The sequence below is a fragment of the Callithrix jacchus genome, chromosome 4, assembly GCF_049354715.1.
Source record: "Callithrix jacchus isolate 240 chromosome 4, calJac240_pri, whole genome shotgun sequence".
NCBI lineage: Eukaryota > Metazoa > Chordata > Mammalia > Primates > Cebidae > Callithrix > Callithrix jacchus.
Genome location: NC_133505.1, coordinates 138,973,016 through 138,990,012, shown reverse-complemented (window position 1 = coordinate 138,990,012; position 16,997 = coordinate 138,973,016). Strand labels below are relative to the sequence as shown.

The 16,997-nt window shown below is 39.5% G+C and overlaps 1 protein-coding gene across 1 annotated transcript in view; it reads left to right on the top strand.

Moving 5' to 3' along the window:
- MOXD1 (monooxygenase DBH like 1) overlaps positions 1-16,997 on the top strand; it is a 118,982-nt gene that overhangs the window by 66,791 nt on the left and 35,194 nt on the right. Inside the window, exons 5-6 of the mRNA XM_002746967.6 lie at positions 15,966-16,145; positions 16,436-16,538. Coding sequence (XP_002747013.1) covers positions 15,966-16,145; positions 16,436-16,538 — 283 coding nt within the window. The remainder of the gene's footprint in view (positions 1-15,965; positions 16,146-16,435; positions 16,539-16,997) is intronic.

Genomic DNA, 16,997 nt, shown 5'->3' with positions numbered 1-16,997 from the left:
GAATCGATGTTTTAGAGTTTAATATGTGGGGTAGGAAATGATACAGGATTTTTTTCAATGCTGCTTAGCAAGCCAGAAAATTTTGTAGCCAGTGGGACCTCTGCTCATTTGTTACCATTGCCCTGCTCTGGACTGTGGCTCCTGGGCTGACCTGGCCCTGCTGCTGCTTCCTGTCACATGGGGCAGCTGTGTTACAGCTCCTTTTGTACCCACTGTTTGGCAGGTTCCAAGTTCTTGTCCTGTATCTAAGAAGAATGAGATTACATGGACAACTGAAGAGTCAGCAGGGTGGAGAGTTTTACTGAGTGATGAAACAGCTCTCAGCAGAGAGGGAGACACAAGTTGGGCAGCCCACTTACCCAAAGTTGGATAGTACTCCCAACTCAAAGGTGGGCAGTTCCCCAGTGTGGCTGAGTCTGAGACTTTTATGGGTTCAGAATAGGGGAATGTGTGTGGATTGGTTTGTGAATATGCAAAAAAGACTAAAACAAAGACACCACTCAAAGGTAACATGACAGCATAAAACACCAATTAAGGAAGAGTAGATATTGTAAAATAGGAGAAGGGTGGGGATCACTCAGAGGAAAGTGTGCCAAATGGGAACTGAGGTTCTCAATCCAGTCCATGGATTTATCCAAGACTTATGGCTTGGTATTCAGCCTTTAAATTGTCTTTAGTTTGAAGGTCAGGTTTCACCAGGGACCTACCCCTGACTGCCTCCTGCCACTATCAGAGTTACGATTCATTTTTCACTCCCATATGAATAACCAGCTGACCTCAGGTCATTTACTAAGAAGACTTTCTTTACCTGTGTGGAATTTTCTATCTCATGCAATCCTCATGATCACTGTGTGTGGTTGGAAACAGAGACTCATATAGTAAATTAAGTTGTCAAGTTGTCATGGGCCATTCAGTTAGTAAGCGATGAAACCAGAATTTTTAAAAATACACTACAAAAGTAATATTTGCTCACTGTAAAAATTCAAATATAGAAGATCATAAAGTGAAAAGTAAAATGCCCTAACTTGTATCAATACTACTCAGTGTCACTGCTTATAAAGCAGACATTCATATTTTCTTGTATTTTTCTGAAATTGTCTATACATGTGAAATCACATACCTTTATATCTATTTCTGTTTATATTTTCATTCCTTTCTCTATAAAGAGAAAGATATAAAAATATTTCATATATCTTATATGTATATATAACTTTATTTTATCTTTTAGATCCTGATAGGATTACACTATGAATTTTGACACTTGTTTTTAACATTTAACAATACCTTTTGTAAAATGTTCCACTTCAGTATGTATACATTTTATTCTTGTATGAATATTTGAATTTAATGTAATTTAATTAACAACATTAAATTATTTCCAGTTTTATGTTATTATATTCTTTCTATTCAAATTGTCTATAACAGACTTTTAAAATGATAGGTGAATACTGCCAGTCTGATAGGTATTTCGTTGTTTTCACTTCAATATATTTAATGAATGACTTTTAACACCTTTTTCTAGGTTTGAAACCATGTGGATCTCTTTTCCATGACCTTTTTTTTTTTTTTAATACACAGTCTCACTCTGTCAACCAGGTTGAAGTGCAGTGGCACAATCTCAGCTCACTGCAACCTCCGCCTCCTGGGTTCAAGTGATTCTTCTGCCTCGGCCTCCCAAGTAGCTGGTATTATAGATGCACACCATTATGTCCAGCTAATTTTTGTATTTTTAGTAGAGATGGGGTTTCACCATGTTGGTCAGGCTGTTCTTGAACTCCCGACCACAGATGACCTACCCACCTCAGCCACCCCAATGCTGAGATTACAGGCGTAAGCCACTGTGCCTGGCCTTCCATGAACTTTTGATTCATGTGCTTTGCCTATTTTCACAGTTTGGTTTTTTGACTTGTTTTATTAGAGCTTTTTTATATTAAGGGAATTAAGCCTTTGTTTGACATAAGTGTTGCAAATAATTCCTCCATTGTTTTGGTAATTTAGTGTTTACTTATCTTTGCTTGATTTAATGTTGCTTTCAATTCCTTCTGTTAATCTTTACTTCCCCAGGATAGGAGGATGGGTCACATAAAAGAAAGCTGTAGTATTCATGCATTTTTTTAAATTGCATAGTTCTGTCTCCCCTGTTGTTCTGTGATGTGGAGTTATGTTCCTGTATATTGCCTATTTCTGCAGTTTTTCATCCTCCATGAAACATGTTGGTCCATGTGCGTCTATCTATTCTGCATAGGACTGGCAGAAATTCAGATATACTCAGCCCTTTGATGTATTGCTGAGTTGAAGTGCATGTATTGCCAAAACAAACAAACCAACAAAACCCCCAAAAACTATTGGAAAAGTTCTCTGAATCATTTTTTTCTGAAGTATGAAAAAGCAAAATCATATATATATATACTGTATATGAACTGTGTATGCATTTGACTCTATGAAATGCTGGAATTTGAAATACAGGTTAAACTAAAAAACAATTCATGTATCATTTAAAAACAGCTCATACTTATAGAGATAAACGCAAGAGCATGTCAAAGAATAATTTGCAAGATCTAGTCTTCATGTTTTCTCAATTACACACAGGCAGACACACATACACAAATAATAAAGGCTTTAAAAAGTCAGCCCTGTGTAATGAATTGGCAGCAAGTAGTAAAACAATGAGTTACTACTCCAACTAAGGTGAAAAAATTAACATGTGAAATAATTGCATTCAATAAAAAAGTTATGTACGTGGTAAATTGTACAGAACTGAGTACAGTTTTAAACTAATGTTTACATCAAATTATGTGCTAGACACATTTCTCCTTTAGTTTTTATAATGGATTAAAAGTTGATTTAGGTCAGGTGCAGTGGCCCAACTTCTGGCACTGTATAATCCTGGCACTTTGGGAGGCTGAGGCAGGTGGATCACAACGTCAGTAGTTTCAGAAAAGCCTGACCAAAATGGTGAAACCCCATCTCTACTAAAAATACAAAAATTAGCTGGGTGTAATCCCAGCTACTTGGGAGGCTGAGGCAGGAGAATTGCTTGAACCTAGGAGGCGGAGGCTACAGTGAACCGAGATCACACCACTGCACTCCAGCTTGGACAACAGAGTGAGACTTCATATCAAAAACAAAAAAGTTGATTTGTATTTCTATTTTATAACTAAAGAAACTGAGTTTCAGTAAGGTTAGGTAATTTGGCTCAGGTCACTCAGCTAGTAAGGGGCAGACTTTGGATTCCAAACCAAGTCTTTGGCTTCAAGCTACCACATAGCACTGCCTCCTAAAAGAAGTTCTGAGAAACAAGACAAATGTAAGCCAAAATAACCAAAGAAGCATCCAGGGAAAACAAAACTTTAGCTTTTAAAAATGAATAGGATTTAAATGAGCAAAGTTGCACAAGGGGAATTATTGCATGGGAAAAACAGCATGAATGAAATCATGACTGTAAGAATGAATGTAGTACATAAAGAGAAGGGATTTCTATGACTGGAATTCATGCATAGGGGACCATGCAGGTAACATGCAGCTAATGACAGAATTCAGAAAAAGAAATGTTGACTTAATCAGATACAGGATGAACAGTGTGGAGACAACGAATATGATTGGTCAGATTAACACGGTGAAAAGTGCTGATTGGGAAAGATCATCTACCTGGCATATAGAGTGTTATCCAAAAGGGAAGTTACCAAACATCTGTCTTAGTCTGTGTTGCTATAACAAAATACTTTAGACTGGGTAATGTATAAAGAACAGAAATTTATATCTTACAGTTCTGGAGGTCAGGAAGTCCAGGGTCAAGGCACTGGCATTGGTGTCTGCTTGTCTGGTGAAGGCTATTGTCTAATTCCAAGATGGCTCCTTGTTGCTCTGCCCTCACATGGTAGAAAGTAGATGGGCAAGAGAATGAACCCAGTCTCTCAAACCCTTTTATAGCAGCCCTAACCCCATCTGTGAGGTCTCTGTACTCATGACTTAATCACCTCTTAAAGACCCTACCTCTTAAATTTCAACAGAAGAATTTTTAGGGCACACATTCAGAACAATAGCAACATCCAAGAAGTTAAGTAGGTGGCTATTGATACAATTCCTGTAGAATGAATGAGAGATGTGGATTAGCATGATAGCTATGACTAAAAAGCGACTTGAAGGACATTTTGCAGATGAGAAATGGGAAATAAGATGAGTCTTGTTGTTTTGGCATGTTCTAAGTATTCATTGTTCTGTTAAAAAATGGTTAGAACAATTCTATAAAATTATAGAACCAGGCTTAGCTATAAGTTATTTGGGGAATGCTTTGTTTATTATACATGTTTTTCCAGATAGCTGAATTAACAAAGTTTCCACCTTAACCCATTTCCCATTTAGAAAAAAAAAAGTGTAGCTTGCTGCCAGTGCTCATTTCTCAGAGCAAACAAGAGCTGGGTTAATACAGATTTGAATAGTCCCTTAGCCTTCGTTGCTTGTCTGAAGGGAGGAAGAAACAAATAAAGGGTGATTGAAGAAAATAATTGTCATTGACAGTTATTATCATCATCAAACCCATTTTTATTTCAACTGAGTGTTGCTGGAATTTATTTGAAGCAAAACCCTTAGCCTAGAAGTTCATGGTATTTCAAGAACTGTGGCTTCAGCCGGGCACAGTGGCTCTTGCCTGTAATCCCAACACTTTGGGAAGCTTAGGCAGGTAGATCATGAGGTCAGGAGTTTGTGGCGAGCCTGGCCAACATGGTGAAACCCCACATCTGCTAAAAATACAAAAATTAGCTGGGCATGGTGGCGCATGCGTGTAATCCCAGCTACTTAGGAGGCTGAGGCAAGAGAATTTCTTGAACCAGGGAGGCAGAGGTTGCAGTGAGCCGAGACTGAGCCACTGCACTTCAGCCTGGGCGACAGAGTGAGACTCCTTCTCAGAAAAAAAAAATAATGATAACAAGAGCTGTAGCTTCATTTGAACTTGCCTTTAACATTGTTTTGTCTTCATCCTTAGGCTCTTTTGCCTCATGGTAAGCGCAGACTTCTGATGTAGCACACTTTCTCTTTTACAACCAGGGTAAAGGAGAGGATAGCTTTTAGCTAGCATGTAAAAGTCTAGGGATTCGTTGTGATTGGACCAATTTCAGCTCCTATGAAGGATGGGATTCCATAAGTGGGTTTAGGCCACCCAAGGAAGTTGGGGATCATTCTTAACCAAATGGTGTAGCTCAGAAATTCAGGATTCCTGATAGGAAAACCTTGAGGAATTGACGCTGGAAGGCAACAAAAAATGATTATTCTCTAGCCTTAGCTTTTCTATTGTTCTAGAATTTGTACCATAAGACTGTCAGATTCATGTTTGATGTATCATTATTTCCTCCCTTAGCACGTAACAAAGAGCACATAGTGTGTAGATGTAGGTGGGGCTTTTGTTGACGGCGGTGGGGGGTGGCAGTGGTGGTAGTTGTCAGTTGAGTCCATGAATGAACACTCATTCATTCATAGAGCATCTCTCGAAGGAAAATATTTTTAAATCAAAGTGATAAGGAAAATTTACACTTAAAGCTATGTAAAAACATACATGAGTGAATGTAGATAAGTTTTCTTTGAGAAAAGAGAGATGCCATATTTCAGAAAAAGATCTCTGTGGAGAAAATACAGCTAAGTCATATACATAAAAATTAGAAAATCAAATCCTTAATATATTGAGATGGCACACACCAATATATATGTATTTTATATGATGACGTAGTTTGCAATAACAATATTTATGGAAATTTTTTTGTCTGAATATTTGTGACATTCAAGCATTAAAATTAGATTTTGCAATATTGGAACTTGAGAATGGATTACTTGTATAGATTTACTTGTTGTCTGTGAGGAAAAAATGTTAAAATTGCATTTAAAAACTCAGGATCCAACTTAAGATAATAATACTAGTACAACAGTTGGAGCACCTACAAGGTATCTGTTGCTTCACATGGACCAGCCATTTAATGCTGAAATAATCTTATAAGTAAGCCTCATTATCACTAATTTACTACTAAAGGAACTGAGTTAGTGAGAAGTTAAAAAACAAAAAATAGAGAGAGAAAATAATAAAGCAAGAATGAAACCCAATAAAATATGTTCCAAAAAAATGTTCCATCATTATCCTGCTTGTCTTATTTGAAATATAGCCCCTTGAGACATGGATTTATGTGCAATGGATTTACTAAGGAAGTGCCAGGAGAAAACACTGGGCTGGGGGTTGGCGGATGGGGAGAGTAAGGCTAGGGAAGAAGAAGCTGAGCAAGAGTGTGATTCTGTTGCATTTCCAGGCTCCACTTAAACGCATGGAAAACATGTCCCATCTGGGCAAGGTTGCTGGACATCCCCATCCCCATACCTTTCACCTGCCCCAGAGAAATGTATATTTTGTGGCACTAGCTCTCTGTATGATAGCCCTCCTAGGAAAGTTACAGATGCAAATGATTAGAAATGAGAAACCTAGAACAGAACCTGGGTGGTGGGTGCACAGAAAGGGCTCCAGGGATCTGAAGTGTTCTTGGTAGAGCACTGATGTTATCGCATCTATGACCCTGCTAATAAAGATAAGAGTATACCATGTGGTGGTTAGGAGCACGTTCTTGATCCAGACGACTGGAGTCAAATCTGGGCTGTGACATTTGGTCAAGTTTTAACTTATTTGTGCTTTATTTTCTGTATCTGTAAAATGTGGACTAATTCGTTTACTTAAACACATAGGTCATTTTCAGGATTAAATGAATGTATATATTCATCTAGTCTGTATGTAGTCCAGAGCTGGTTGGGAAGCAGAGCTATTATCATGGGATTTACAGCAGATTAGCTGTTACTCGCAGCTGGTTAGTTGCAGAGCCAAGATGGGACCTCCGCGACACTACTACTTCTTGCTGGCCACATATGTATTAATTTAAAATTGACTATTCCTTGCTTACCACAGATATGTTAATTTCAAAATTTCATAAAGTTCTATGTGATCTCTGGTGTATTGAATATCTCAAGTAATTGAAAATTAATATATATGCTAATATAGGGCCAGAAGATACCTTAGAGTTCATGAGTAATCTATTAAAAATTCAAAGAACAATATATACACTAAGCATGCTGTGTTACAAACTGTCTTAAAAGTGATGTTCTGTTTCGTTTTGTTTGTTTTGATATTCTTGAAGTGTTTGGCCAAAGGACCTAATTCATTCAAATTTTAAAATAAATGACTGTAAATCATAACGTGTTATCTCTCTTCAAGGGTACTTACATATTCATCAGGTCAAATAACCTTAATCCTAAGGGCCTAGGTGGAAATTCAGAAATCAGTAAGCAAGGGAGAAGGACATTGGTATGTAGCAGAGGAAGTCATTCTCTCCCAGCATATCACTCGTCAAGAGTATTTATTTACTGAAGTAACTTTGGAACTTAGGCAGGCCAAATTAAGAATAATAAATAAACTAGAAGAGTAAAACACAAGCAAAGTAATTGTATGTGGCAATGTTCCAGCGTGAAGAAAAAACTTTCAGGTAGCACATTCATGGCTACACAAACTTATTGATGAATTGATGATTTATACCTGCTTGCATTTGATTCTTAATCAGGACTTTTGTTTGCAAGCAATAGAAACCCAAGCTGAACTAGTTTCAGAAAAAGAAAGGAATGTATTGACTCAGTTATTAAGAAAACTTAAGTAAATAAACCACAGTTGGCAGAGATGCACTGGTTTCAGGAACAGCTTCAGTGAAGTATTCGAACTCTGCCCAGCCTGTCTTATCTTGTCTCTGGTACCTCTCTGTGTGCCTGCTTGATGGTATCTCACTGAATGCTGGCTTCTTTCATGTACTGAGAAACACCATCCCTGGAGGTTGCTGAACCTCACAACTCATATTCAGCTTCTAGAGGGGGTTGAATTCTTTTTCACAATTTGAAAAATTCCAAGATAGGCTGGGCACCCTTCCCTGAATTGGTCAATTGTGGCTGGCAGGGCAAGGTTGTTTGAATATGGTAGGCCTACGAGAATTCGGGACTATAGTAATGGGTGAGTTATTTCCCAGAAATAACTTGCCCTCATTTCTTCCCTTTTTCCCTTCCTTTTCTTCTTCTCTTTCCTACTTCATCTCTTCTTGGCATCACCTCATGGGCTTTAGCTGAGTCCATTCATGCTGTGGCCCCTTGACACCACATCAGCAAGTCAGGGTTTGCGTTGCACCTTTACCTTCTTCCGAGTGGAGTGCCTGTGGTGCAAAGATGCCATTCCCTTGTTAATTTTGGTTGCCTCTCATACCTTGGCTCTATTGTCATGCTAAAAGAAAGAGCCCTTCCTGTTAGGAATGAGGATATGGCAGGAGACACGGAGAGAGAGGGGTAGATCCCTCTGTGCTCCCATTGTCACGTGAGCATGTCAGCATGATCATATGCTCATCCATCTACACAGTTAGTTCTGGCTAAAATGTCCTAATAAACAGCATCACTTTAGGAGCTAGCTGACCTTTGGATAACTTTTTTCAGAGACGGATTATGGGCTTTTATGTGGGCAGCAACCTGTGCCTCAGGTGGGTACATAAAGCAGGGTGCCAGGAACAAGAACGGGCAGGAAGAAAAGCGATGGGAATTTACAAAATTTCCAGCTCATTACAGATTACACTCATCACCTCTCTCCTTTTGTTTTAGTTTTGAATCTATTGAGTTGCAAGTTGTTTTTGAAGAGTAGTGCTCCACTTTTCCATTCATGTTTTAACAAGCAAGGAGCCACATGTTAAATGGGTAGAGCAGGAAGAATGAGTACAGGAAAATTATTCAAAAGAGCTGTAGCTGGCCGGTGCGGCGGCTTACACCTGTAATCCCAGCACTTTGGGAGGCTGAGGTGGGCAGATCACAAGGTCAGGAGATCAAGATCATCCAGGCCAGCGTGGCGAAACCTCATCTCTACTAAAAATACAAAAAAATTAGCTGGGTGTGGTGGCGCATGCCTGTAGACCCAGCTACTCGGGAAGCTGAGGCAGGAGAATTACTTGAACACAGTAGACGTAGATTGCAGTGAGCTGAGATCGCACCACTACACTACAGCCTGGGTGTGGGTGACAGTGTGAGACTTCATCTCAAAAAAATAAAAAGAGCTCTAGTAACCTCCCTGTGTTTCTCACATATTGCTGAGTATACTCAGACAAGACAAAAAAGGTGCTTTCTCCTGCTTTACCCCCAAAATTAACAACTAAAACATGACACACATATATTTAGCTATAAATAAATCTATTTAACTTCAGTCATGTATGAAAAATGTATATTTGTGATGAGTCCTTGTTGTTACAGACAATGACAGAGACAATCATGACCTGGGTATAAATGTACAAATCTCCAAATTGTTAGTTTATGGTAGAAAATTAAGGATGTATGAGTTTCCTAGGACTGCTGTAATAAGTGACTGCAAGCTGGATAGCTTGAATCAGTAAAAAGATTATTCTCTCACGGCTCTGGAGATCAGAAGTCTGAAATCAAGATATAAGCAGGGCCAGGCTCCTTCCAAAAGCTCCGCTTCGTTGCCTCTTCCAGATTCTGGTAGCTTCTGGCATTTTTTGGCTTGTGGTAGCATCTCTCCAACCTCCGCCTGCATCTTCATGTCTCCATCCTCTTTCTGTGTGTATCTGTCCGAATCTTCCTCTCTTTTTTTTCATAAATTTATGAGTCATTGCATTTAGAGCCCACCTTAATCCTGTATGATCTCATCTCAACCAATTACATCTACAAAGACACTATTTTCAAATAAAGTCCTCTTCCGAGGTTCCAAATGGACATGAATTTTCAGGAGGTGCTGTTAACACATCACAGGGGAATCAAGCAAAAAAATATGTTTCTTTCAGCCAGCATTATTGTTTAGGTAATTGGCTATTTGAAGCCTGCAAAACCATATGGATTTTTGCTGGCCAGTACTCAGTGTCTTTCACAAAAAGCCTTTTCTGAATGGAATCTTTTTTCAGGGTAGGTGCTGGTGAAGGGAGACCAGCAGGAAGGCACAGTTTTGCCAGAGATCTCGTTCCTTCAGTCACTGAAGGAAAACATACATTTTCCCTAAGATTTTCTTGCCTCATATTCTGAAACAGTTTCTTGGTTCTAAGTTCTAGGGAATTCTGCAGCACATAGAATTTTTTGGTCTTATCCCTGTATTCAGTCACTTGGTCTCAGGTTCTCTATGTCTCATCCCACTCTGTATAGCTCAAGTTAAGCAGAATAAGATGCTACCAAGTGTAGGTTCTTGGAATCATTTTATTACTTTTTACATTGTAAAAAATGAATCTATGGAACGGGTTGTTGACATTTAAGACTTTTTAATAATATTGTGTCCTTTGCATCAAATTCCACCCCCAAGCTCTGCCCTCAGGCAACTATAGAGTGGATAGAAATGCTTTCCTCTCTCACCAGAATAATGAAGACATTTGCTGAGAGCTGACAAGGAGGTACGCACAGATTGGGAAAGGTTTTAGAATAGCCACTGCAGGGAGATGAACAGAATGCAGAGCAAAACCAAAGACTGACTTTCTGAGGCAAAAGTGTGAGTTATGAACTTTGAAGTCTTCTGTGAACAGTTGTGTAAAGTACATCTTCAGTGTCCCAAGTGGAGGATGAGAAGGAGCAGATTACAGGAGTGATTCACCATTTGAGCATTTGGGTCAGTTGTGAGAGTGCTGATGAGTTATGAGTTCAAGTGGCCTCCCAGGAGGAAATGGCAGGCTGAGCAACTGGAAAAGTGTGAAAGAGCTAACAGGGAAGGAAAGAGACGCACAAAGAGAATTTCAGATGTAGTGTACTCATGGGCAGATACAAGGACAGATGTGACAATGGGATTCAGTAGCTGAAGTGGCATGCAGTATAGTGGTGATAAGAACTCCAGAGGCAAATGAATTTAATGGTTCAGACTCACCGATGTTGGCTTCATGGAAAGGGTAGTATTCATTTTATTTTATTTCAATTCAATAAAGAGTTATTAAATACTCTTTTTGCTGCAAGGGCTATGTTAGGCATATTTGACCTGGATAAGTAGATAACAAGAGATGATGAGGTTAGGAAAAATGGTCATTGCCAAGGTCAGCTTTATGGTCAGTGTTAATTTCCACCTTGGTTCTGGCCACTCTTGAGCAGCTGTTTATTGTTGTTCTTTTCTTTTCTTACTAAGATATCTCAGGTGTATTTAAAGGCTCCAGTCACTTGATCTAACAGAAGAGACTATTTTCCTCTTTAAAAGATTCTTTCAGGTTGAAGTTCTTTCATTCTTTTTCATCTATGTTTTGGGTTCCTTTAATACAGCAGTTAACAAATAATCTACAGCTGCCAGGCCCTCCTTGCCTGGTATGTTTTGCCATAGAAGGTAAGCTCACAAGCCTCTCATCGTTCTGGGCCTGTAAACCCCACTTTTGTACAAAAATGTGGGATCAATAACACAGTTTGATGTCATCAGGGGAATTTCCATGTTTGCATCTTGCCCCCACTTCCATATGCACTGCTTTATATTCCTTTTTATATCTTTCTTCTGCCATCATATAGCCAGGCTACTAGCAAAATTAAATGTTCATTTCAGGGTTAGAAATACCAGTTTATCTATATTTGTGTACTTTCTATGACCATGACTTTCTTTAATAATTCCTATAATTTTAATATTTTTTAATAGAGGCAACCTTGGCATTCCCACTGTGATTGTAATAATAACGTGAATGTGGGAAGTAACCAGAATAAGGAACGCTTTTGAAGTGCTACTCTTTAATATACTGATACATTACAGCCTTACTTTCCTTAGTATTTCAAGTAAAAAAATGTATAACTCTTATCACCATTACAAACAATGCAATAATGCAAAAGCAGAAGTCTTATTTTTCTGTGGACCGTTACCCAGCACATCAGAGTCAGGTTAATGGAGCATTCAGCCAACAAGCAGGAGCATGGAGCTCTGTGTGTGCCTAACTCTGCCTCCTCAGACAGTGCCTTGGCACTTCCACCTTACTGGCACTATAGAAGAATATCATAACAGAGCTTAACACACAAGTTTGTTGATGGTTTAAAATGTTTGTAGAATTTGTTGTGGGAGCAGAAAATAATGAGCAGCCGCTATCGGGGGATTGGTAGCAGTGCCCTGGCTTCATCAGGCTCTGTAAGCATGGCGTGAAGCATTGTGGGAAATCCTATTCTGTGCTCAGCATTTGAGCCAATGGCCCTGTCCTGCACTGATCAAAGTGCTCCCATTTCTTCACACTGTATCCTCCATTAAACAGGTTATGTCCATCCTTAAGGAACATTGTTGGTGTCTCATTTAATATCCCCATGGTGGTCTGAAATTTTCCTCTTTAGAAATTATTCTTTATTCTTCAGGAGTTTGATAATCAGGTATTCTTTTTTCCTCTCATATTAAGAGCCTCTTAATTTATATTTATCCGTACATGTCATTTCCAAGCACTCATTTTTCTCTTTTTCCCCCTTTCTTTGCTTACATCCTATTTTGCCAAGGGTATGCTTCTTCCAAGCCTTTTTATCCTCTCCTCCCATCATCAGTACCCAAGTTTGCAACAAGCTTCCTTGTTGTTTTATAGGTTGATGTTTTTGCTTAGGAAATTCTCATGTTTTAGGCTGTATCCTCAATCCGTAATCTGAAGGTCAGATTACAATTTAATTCTTCTTGAAGCCCTCATCAGGTTTCGAAGAGAAGCCTTTTTGTTTGCCCTTTTTAGGAAGGAACACATTGAAAGGCCATGGGTCTGTCTTCTCATCCTAGAGGCCAAGGGGCCCTCGGACTGGAGTGGCAAGGAGGCCAGGAGGCCCCTCCCCAGGTGTAAGACTCTCAGTTTGGTGCTGCACCTCTGAGGGCATCAGCATGTGGTGGTCCCTGCTAGCGGCTTCCAGAAGCACCTTCTGGCATTGTTGATGACAGCTGTTGGTAGCTTGTCTTACTGAAGCTTTTCATCCTCCCTCCCACTGGCAGCAACTTCCAGGGTCCCTGATGCGTCGCCACCACACTTTCTGCAATAGTGTAGCCATTAGAAAAGTATAGACTTTGGGGTCAGATCAGCCTGGTTTAAAATCCCATCTACCATTTCCCAGCCTTGGTATTTTGAGCTTGTCTAATCTCCGAGTTTCAGTAAATTTGTAAGATTGAGGATTATAATGTCTTTCTTACAGATTTGTTGTAAATATTAAATACATAGGATGATGCATATGTGGCTAGCAGATAATAGGTGTAAATAAAAGATGTTATTATTATTCTAGGGATAAATTGGTAGCTTGGCAGTTTGGTGTTAGTTTCAATACTTCCTATGAAGACAAAAAAAAGCACTTGCTCTTAAAATCTTCTTTCAAACTGTTTATTTGAAGCTCCCCAAAGTCAGGCACCACCCAGCTTCACACACCCTTAACTCCCTCTTCCTACACTTCAGTGAAGGCCACTAGTGTCTGAAGCTGTCATGACAGTAACCAACTCTCCGGTGCCCTAAAGCCTTCTTTCCAAGACCTACCTTGTAGAGCTCTGTACAACCTTCAGGTTTTGCCTGAACTTACGAGGCACTCAGTGAAAATCTCACGTGTCTGAATATTTTACTGTTGACATCTTAGCAGTGCCCTGTTCTCCCTGGAAGACTGAGGAACCCAAAACCGTCAAGTCTCAGGAAGAAGCTCAAACTAGACATAGAAATGAAATTCTAATAGAAATTCTGGGTTCTACTTCTGTGCAATCATTGTTATTATGCAACCATGCTTGAGCAATAATAACTACCCTTTTCAAGCAAAATAGAAAAGTTTCTGCCTTTAGGGCTCATGACCTTTTAGAGACAAAACAAGTGCAAACAAAACCAGGTACAATGTTTTTTCCATGCATGTGATGTTAAAAGTGTACCCGAGGCTTAGGTGTGGTATGACTCACTGTGTAACACAAAAGAAAACTGGATTTAAAAACTTGAATTTCTTGGCTGCACCTTCAGACACTACCCACTATGTCTCCTTTCCCCCCTTGCATAGATTTTCCTACAGAAAAGAGAAAAACTATGGAGAAAATGGAAAACAAAGCCATAGGAGAAGATAGCTGAAAGCACTTCATGTAAATGTGCATGCTGAAAGTAGAGAGCAAGCAAGGAGTTCAAAATGCAGTGCTGTATTTGAGTAGTTAGGACTAAACACGAAAGTGCTGATGAACTCTAAGGCTAAACTCTTGGGTATTTAGGAGCACACTAGGGCTTCTTTATCAGCTGAACAAAGATTCAAACAACTCTGAGGGGAAAGAAAAAAGATCTCTTTTTTCTCAGGGTTCCCAGCCTTTTTGCCAACAAGGAACTGGGTTCTGGAGGACAATTTTTCCATGGACTGTAGGATGGAGGAGACGGTTTTGGGATGAAACTGTTCCACCTCAGATCATCAGGCATTAGAGTCTCATAAAGAGCACTGAACCAAGATCCCTCACAGACACAATTCACAGTAAGATTCATGCTCCTTTGAGAATCGAATGCCACTACTGATCTGACAGGAGGTGGAGCTCAGGCTGTAATGTGAGTGATGGGGAGGAGCCATACAGATGAAGCTTTGCTCCCTTGCCTGCCACTCACCTCCTGCTATGCGGCCCAGTTCCGAACAGGCCTTGGACCAGTACTGGATTGGGGACCCCTGCTGTAATTGATGGCAACACCTATAGCTCACCTACACCAAGTGCAAGGACCCATTTGGTCTACATATAGAATCTCTGGGATGCTAGGGTGTACTTTACTCATTCTGAGTTGATTCTAGGTTCTTGGACTGAAGTGGGTGAGTGTTATGAAGGGAAAGTGGAAGGAGCGCTTTCACATGGATCATGCTTTCCACATGAGGACCAATTTCACTGCCCATTCTACTTGTTTCTAGTTTTTCTCTCTGAATTCAAACAGTGTCACAGGAGCATGTAGCTAACAATGCTTTTTTTCCCTCTTTCAAATTGTAATAATAAAATTATTACTAGCTTTTGATCTTAATCATTAAAATAAAAGTAAAATGTGCAAGGAAACTTGCAGCAAGTTTCCTTGTTTCATGTGTGGATTTTTTTTCTTAGGAAATCCTCATGTTTTAGGCTATACCCTCAATTCTTGGTCTGGAGGCCAGATTACAATTTGATTCTTCTTGACTTTTATTGATTATAAAATCATCAATAAAAATGATTGGCTAGATGTGGTGGCTCATGCCTGTAATCTCAGCACTTTGGGAGGCCAAGGCAGGTGGAGCACAAGGTCAGGAGTTTAAGACCAGCCTGGCCAAGATGGTGAAACTCCATCTCTACTAAAAATACAAAATTTAGGGTGTAGTGGTGGACACCTGTAATCCCAGCTACTTGGGAGGATAAGGCAGAGAATTGCTTAAACCAGGAGGCGGAGATTGCAGTGAGCTGAAACTGCGCCACTGCACTCCAGCCTCAGCAACAGAGCAAGACTCCATCTCAAACAAAACAAAACAAAACAAAAAAAGATTGAGCCCTAGCCTTCTTCTCAGGACCATGCATTTATGGAGATGAATGAGACCTCATCTCTCAGGTCTGGTAGGGATGAGTAAAGATAACATTTTGAGGTGGATGAGAGGGAGACTCGGAGCATTTGTGCCTACAGCCTTGACTTCTTTCTTTCTATGTGAATTTATATGTGTATGGGAGGAGGAGGAAGGGCAAGCCTAGGAGGAGGCAAGCAAATTTCAAAACAGTTGCTCTGCAAATGGGCAAGGGACATGACAGTGAGTCAACAGCCAAAAAAGCTGATTAGTAAAGCCCTATGTTTCTTGGAGTAAGTGGTTGTCTCATCGTGTTGTTGCCATTGTCATTAGCATTATCTTTACCATTGTCACCATCTCCAGAACAAATTAGACTTGAACTACACAACATAATTGAGAAGAATATTCCTTTGAGAAACTGATAATGGTTTATGTTAGTTTTCATGCTTGATGTGGGATGTTGTAGGGTGGTTTTATTTATTGTGTTCTTCCTCTCATTTATGTCTGTGTAGGTTGAGCCAGTGATACAGAAAGGCCATGAGAGTCTGGTGCACCACATCCTGCTCTATCAGTGCAGCAGCAACTTCAACGACAGCATTCTAGTGTCTGGCCATGAGTGCTATCACCCCAACATGCCCGATGCGTTCCTCACCTGTGAAACCGTGATTTTTGCCTGGGCTATTGGTGGAGAGGTGGGACTAATGATTACTGAGATATAGCACAATTAATTGATTAGGTTTCCCTCCACAAATAGTACTCCAATTAATACAAGTAAAGCTTTAACTCTACTTTTGATATGAAGGTGGCTTAACTCCATTTTCCTAAGAAGGGATTTTTTCCTGAAGTCATTTTTATTTTATTTCATCAGTTGTAGATTAATGGTGTTCCAGAGGGTTGAAATATTCTGGAAAATGGCTGGGTTTTGAGTGGAGCTCTCAGGGACTTTCCTAGGACACTGTCTCATGGCATTTTCCATATTTAGGGTTTTTCTTATCCACCTCATGTTGGATTATCCCTTGGCACAGCATTAGATCCCCATTATGTGCTCCTAGAAGTCCATTATGACAATCCTACTTACAAGGAAGGTGAGTTCATTGCTCGTATATTTTACCTATGATTTTTATAAAAGTTTTGTACCTTATAACTCTTGTATTTAACAGAGTTGAAACAAAATAGCAGCCAATATTAGGAAGAATTAACCTATAGGTTTATCATTCAAATTAGTATACTTTTAAAAGTGAGAGTGGGTACCATTTGTAATTATACTGTAACAGCAGGCATTAACTAGCATCAAACCAGGTAAATGAGCACATGCAGTCACTAATCTTAAAAAATCATTTGCATGCTACCTATGAGGAAGTAGAATAATAAACTTTTCCTTTGTGATGTGAAGTAGTCCCAATGCATGGTGTTTATGGAACATTTTCTTTCTAACTGCGTATAAGAGAAAGCTACCATTTATTATACTGAAAAGCATAAGCATTTTGTTGTGTGGTAAGCAAGTCATAGTTATATTCAAGAAGTACTTAGGCAGTGACACTGTA